This window comes from Solanum verrucosum, unplaced genomic scaffold (assembly GCF_900185275.1).
Source record: "Solanum verrucosum unplaced genomic scaffold, falcon-dt-bn FXZP01000120.1, whole genome shotgun sequence".
Taxonomy (NCBI): domain Eukaryota; kingdom Viridiplantae; phylum Streptophyta; class Magnoliopsida; order Solanales; family Solanaceae; genus Solanum; species Solanum verrucosum.
In genome coordinates, this window is record NW_026020714.1 from 395,128 (window position 1) to 402,029 (window position 6,902).

Genomic DNA, 6,902 nt, shown 5'->3' on the forward strand with positions numbered 1-6,902 from the left:
TTATAGTAGTTGGATAAGGATGGATGAGAGTTGTACTCAACAATCTCTTAAATTGTGAGTAAATTTCATTTAGACATTCAAATTATGATATGTTTCGATTGAACACTTAAATACATAATTCTATTAGCTATCATTGCTCAAAATTTGGAAAAGATTTCTTCGTGTGGTCTCAAACGCTTATTGAAATTAAATACTAATTATCAGTCTAAAATATGATTATCTCACCAAAATTTCTCATAAATATACTTATGACTATTAAGGGTTGTTTGGTATGAGGATTAAGAATATGGAGAATGATGTTATCAAGCATTTGGTTAAGGGTATTAGTTAATCTTGTAATTATTTATTTCATCATTTATTAATACAATGGAATGAATTATTCTATATATATGATAAGTTAATCGATCATATCCCAAGTTATGATCCTATTCTCAGGAACAAACAATCCCTTATTATATCCTTCGATTTAAATTTATTTATCTTATTTTGCCTTTTAATTTATTTTTATTAAATGAAAACATTTTTTTAAAATTTAATTTTTTATATAACATGTTTAAGACAATACCATTAAAGAGTACCTTCATTATTTTTATAAACATCATATTAAATTAAATTAAAATAAATAAACTGAAACGGTAAAAACATTAAACACAAATTTAAGTCATCATTAATTAGGCCATCAAATCAATTTTATGAAGCTACCCTACACCATTACAAAAAGACAGTATATCAGTAACGAAAAGGATAGTAAAAAGACATCAAAGGGTCCCAATAAGGTTGGCAATTGTGCACACACTATACACAAAGTTCAACCGTTTAAAATATGTCATCTCATTTAATTACACGTGAATGCATAAATTAATTTTGAAATTTTATTAATTAATAGGGATAAAATGATATGTCAATTATTATTTTCTTAATAGTTGTGCCAAATAAAAAATAGACAAGTAAATAGGGATAGAGGAAGTATGCAACAATGATTCATTTGATTGAGGTATAAGTTATTTTAGAGTTAATTATCTCGAGATTAATTCTATTCTATTTTTATCCACTTGAATATGGAATAAAAATAATGCGCAATTTCGCGATTTATTAGTCCCTAATAAATTGTCCCGTGATTTTATCATAACCAAACCAAACATAGAATAAACTCATTCTGAAATTAATCTCAAAATTAATTATTCTTTATCCCTCATACCAATCCAGCATAGAGTCTTTATTTTATGAGTTTAAGTAGTAGTAACATTTATCATTAATATCATCATTTTAAAAATAAAAAAAAAAAACTTAACGTTAGATTTTCTTTGAATAATTTGAGTAAAATATATTTATTTTATATTAACAATATAAAATATTTTATTTTATTTTAAAAAAAAGAAGTGCACGAGTGTTATGGTCCATTTTTGGATTCCTATAATTTATTTTATACTTTTAATGAAGATTCCTTTTTTCTCGGTTACATGCCGTTATGTTCCCCGTTATCCTCTCTCTTTTATATTATTCTATTCCTATTTTACCCTTGTACGACCTTCATATTCACTGATATGACCCTCTTATTGTTGTGGGGTCCATACGTTACGGATTTATGACAAACTATATTATGTGACAAATATTTGCTTTTCCTATCCGGGTGAATCATGCAACAATACCAAATCAATTTAATAAATGGTATGTTTTGAATTTCGAGAATCAAATTATTTTATTAATTATTTTTTTTGTTTATTTTTATTTATTTATTATATTAAAAATAGTTATTTAATAATATTTATTCAGTTTGAAAAAATAAGAGATAATTTACTTTTTTCTATCAATATCTAATATATTTTTTCAAAATATTTAATTTAATATATTTAAAGGATAATATAGTAATATTACCTAGGGGTGATAATTGGGCGGGTTGGATCAAATTTGGACGAGTCACAATGGGTTTTAGATAACAATCGGATCAAGACCAACCCAATTCAACATAATTTTACTAAGCTTAATTGTTATACTAATTATTTTATTTGTTCTTTTAGGAGTCGTTTGGTTTGAATACTAGTTATGATGAGATTACTTATGTTGAGATAAGTTATATTGAGATAAGTTAAGCTGAGATTAGTTAAGCTGGGATTAGTTTTTATTGCTTGTTTGGTTTGTCATATTCAAACTTATATTCATAGCATAATTTTTTAAAATAAGTTGTTTGTTTACAAAAATACCCTCTACTTTATTTTAGTTTTTTTTTATATATATTTTCTTTGCAAGCTTTATTCACTGTTTATATACATAAATATAAATGTGGTGTATAAAATAGAGTTTAAGGGGGAGGGTATTTTTGTTATTTTACATTCTTCATCCTAGGTTAAGTCATCCTGGGATTACTATTCCACCCCCGGTGAGGGATAACCCATCCCAGGACTAATTATTAATCCTGGGACAAGTTATTCTAGCCTTTGCAACCAAACAACTGATTAAAGACCATTAAAAAGTTATCTCGAGATTAACTCCTCTTATCCATCACATCAAACGACCCCTTAAACTATTATAGTACCTAATAATTTCTTTTATTTATTATGGCTATATACAATATATCAAATTGAAAAAATAATTATTATTTAGACAAGATTTTTCACGAACTAATTAGGGTTACATATTGCTTAATTTTTAATGGGTTGAGTTGAAATGGGCAGAGCTAATGAATGAACGGGTTAATAACCCGTCCAATCTTGAATGAGTTGGGCAGGTTGAATGAGTTGGGTTTGATTTTGTCACCCCTAATATTACTCTTATTATTAATTGTTTCTTAAGGTGTGTGTCAAGTTAATAGTGGTCAACTATTGTTGATCAGAGGGAGTAACTAAATTTTAGGATAATTTTATAGTTAGTTGGATTAAAATTATGGAATAACGTAATCTCAAGATTACTTATTTAAGAATTATAGTGTTATTTTTTATCACACATTAAGAGTGAGATTACTAATTTTGAGATAGTTAGTCCCGAGATAACACGTACCCCAATAAAATTAATATTTTTTCACACAAATATGATTTCATAATTATTTTCTAGTATTTGATAAATAAATAAAAATTATTACTTCTAAGAGTTGTTTGGTGTGAGGTATAAGGTATAATAATCATGGGATAAGATGCAAAATTATTTTGTTTTACATTTGGTTGGAGGTATTAGTTCCTTGAATTATTTATGCCAACATTTATATCACAGTGATGTGATAAGTTATTCCATACACGATGAGATAACTTATCCCAAGATAATTAATCTAAGATAATTTGTTCCCAACCAAACGAACCATAAGAGTGTTTATATGTAATATAAAAGAAACACTATAGCAATGGGAGGGGGTTGAGAGTGGGGCCTCGGGGGTGGAGAAAGTGAGATGGTCAAGGAGTAGGGGGTGTTGGGTGAGTGGTGAAAATACAATGAACATATAGTATCACTTATTGAATTTGTTTTCCCTACTTTCATCAAAGAAGTTATTTTCTTCGTTTTTCAGCAACTTGTTTTTCGAGAGAAAATGTTTCTTTTTTTAGAAATTTGCCCAATCAAACATGTGAAACTATAAAATATTTTCTTCCATGCCTTTTGGCAAATATGGTCATTTTGTACTTTATTTGATATGACCGCACATTCAACTCACCGTTTGCATCTACACAACACTAATTTTGTGGATATGTTGAACTTTAGAAACCAAGCCCAATATTCTATAGAACATACTTTTCATTTTGGTAGGCACCCCTTCTATCACATAACACACGATAGCATTTTTTCATTTCAATCATTCAATTTTAATTTTGTGAGTACTATATTTATCTATCTTTTCATTCTCTTGAAATATGAAATACGATATCTAAACTATTTGCATTTTTATATTACGATCATATCTAGTCTCACCTCAAACTTTTCTTCTATTATGTTGACTCAATTTGCAATACATGTATTCGGTCTTTCTTCAATCTATTCAAAAATTTATAGGGTTTCTTTACATGAATGTATTGTTCAATAATTTTTTTTATATAATTAAATAGATATATGTATATAAATGTATCTAAATTTGTATAAATAATGTATAATTATGTATCAGATATGTATATTTATTCATATACATTTTTATACAATATTAATACATTATAACAATTCATCTTCCTCCATAAGTTGATTTTTTTAATCCCAACTATTTCAAATTTTATCTTATTTTCGTGTTTGATTAACTTTGAGAAAACATTATTGTAATATCTTTTCTCCAATGAAAATAATTTCATCAAAACAAAAAATGGTAGTTTTCTCTTAATATGGACGAAACTAAAAAGTCATTTCAACTTATATTAATTTCAATTTATTTAAAAAGTTATTTCAGGTTAGTTATTTCAAATAAATGCATAACATTAATTGTTGATGATTTTAATATTAAAATAAATATATTGTCAAAAACATTATTTTAATACTTTATCTTATACTTTGTGCAATTGTTATCTTAGAAACAAATAATTATATTTAGCCGGATATTAATATAAAAAAAATGTTTGAAAAATATTTTCTTCCTATAAAAAAGAAGCACAAGATGTAATTATTTTAAGTGTCTAAACAAATTATTGTCAGGTGACGAACTTATTGTTCAAAACTATATTTTTCTTTGGGAACGATCAAATAAAGATGGTCATGTTATAATGCTAAGTTTATTATATATTTAGATGATCATTCAACTATTCAAAATCACTTCTACTTCTTTTTATCATGGAAATTTATTTAACTATGTTTATATCACTCATAAGGTCACTAAACATGTCAAATACCTACTTTATCCCCTAAATTGTCAATCTTTATAAAAAAAAATGTTTTTTTTTTATATTATGAAATACTTTTCTCTTTTCAATCTGTATCATTGACTTAACTATAAATCAATTAAATTGTATTTATAAAGTAAAAAGATGAAATATTTTTTTAACTATAGATCAATTAAATCTTATTTATAGAGTAAAAAGATGAAATACTTTTTCAAGCATATATAATGATGTAATATATATATATATATATATATATATATATATATATATATATCAAGAATACTCACAATTTTATATTCAAGTTACAATTTTGAATTAAATTGCTAGGTTAAACCATTAAATTATCTTATTAAGAAACTAAGTTAAGATTCTCAATTTACACACCTCATTTTATGGTTAAAATTCATCCAAAATTGCGTATATATAATCATCCAAAATTCGACTTCATTATATTATTACCTACAAACTTATAATTTTTCAAATTATTTTTTTTCTTCAAATTTTTGTACTTTATAAATATTCCCATGCCAGACCTGTATGCAATTGCGATGCATGTATCGAAATCGTGCAAAGTCAATTTCTTGACTTTTATGTGTGCGGAATGAGTGTCACAATTGCGGAAAATAATTTCTATTTGATAAATTACCCTTTAATAATTCATTCTAAATCACATTCTCCTGATTCGTGATTGTTACGTATCGGAATCGAAATCAAAGTTTAACAATTGTATTTTTTTTAAGTTACAATTGTCAACTATCTCAATCCCCTTAGGTCTCAACTCGAGTCGTACTAAAATATCTTAAAATATAATACTAAAACTAAGTCTCAATGTAATGTTTTAAATATAAAATGATGTTAGATTGTTACGACCAACCTATATGAATAGAGAAGATAACTCATTTTTCGTAAAAAAATTAAATTACAATATGAAACTCAAATCGTCATAACAATGTTAACTATAGTATACATGCAACATGTAACAAACTCAATAATAACCAAGGGAACTTTTGTAGTATTGCAATCACTGACTGGAATTTCAAGAAAATAACAACTGGTAAGGAAGAACAATTAAGAAGAAGAAGATAGAGATGAGATACAGAAGAAGATGAAAGATGAGAGTAATAGACAACTTCTTTCACAATTTGCATAAGTCCAATTTGCTCTCCCAAGACGTATTTATCAACCCGAATCCCAAACATAGTCTGGCCCAATTGCTTGTTCTCAGCCCAATAGGTCTTGCCAGCCCAACAACTATTTGTGTGATCTTGGTATTCCTATTGGGTTGGACTTGGTTTATAACAATACTCTCGTCCTCAATAAGAACCTTGTCCTCAAGGTTCGAGTAGAGCCACACGGACAATATAATATTGAATCTTCCAAGACTCAAGTGTGGTAGAGAGCTGCAATAGTGGTGCGAAGTATAAACCAAACACTGTCAACTTGCAGAATTGAGGAAACAAATTCATTGCCTTCAAAGAATTCCATATTACCAAGAATCATAACAAAGGCCACAACTCTAAACAATTTCATCTGCTCTCTTTTGCCAAGCCAAGCAATTTTCAATACCTCTTTTATATTAACAGAATCATGAGCAGAAGTAATACATGCTATTATTTCATAGCAATAAGATTGTTGGAGATAGGAAAATGATTCAGGATCCCTCAATCTACACTTCTTGTTTACCTCCATAGGTGTTTCACAGAGAAGGGAGAGATAATGATGTTTCTGTTGAAGAGTTATAGCAAGAAGGGCTTGAGAGCTTGCGAGGAGAGGCAGTCTCATGGCTGCACCGGATGTTTTTCTAAGCTCTGCAAGCTGAATCTGTTGTGCTACAGTGCGCTCTTCAACAAGTCTATGGCCACCGAAATGGGCAAGATAACACATAAGTCTCGTAGTAGTTATAAACTTCCCCCAACTACTCAAGATAGAATTACTTTTACTCTTCTCGAGCATTGACTTGTGAACAATATAAGCATCAACAATTGAAGCACATTTCAAAAATTCAAGCTCACTTTCAATCTCTATAGCATAACTAGCTGGTACACCTTGAGCGCCAAAGAAAACCATGATCTCCTCAAGCGTAGAGAAATTACACAACTCCTGCTCAATCGAGTCTACCAT

General features: G+C 27.9%; 1 protein-coding gene across 1 annotated transcript; it reads right to left on the reverse strand.

Annotated features, from left to right (window-relative positions):
* Positions 1-6,164: 6,164 nt before the first annotated feature.
* Positions 6,165-6,902, reverse strand: LOC125812485 (myosin-11-like). Its single transcript, XM_049491967.1, has one exon. The coding sequence runs from the start codon at positions 6,900-6,902 to the stop codon at positions 6,165-6,167; it is 738 nt and encodes a 245-aa protein (XP_049347924.1).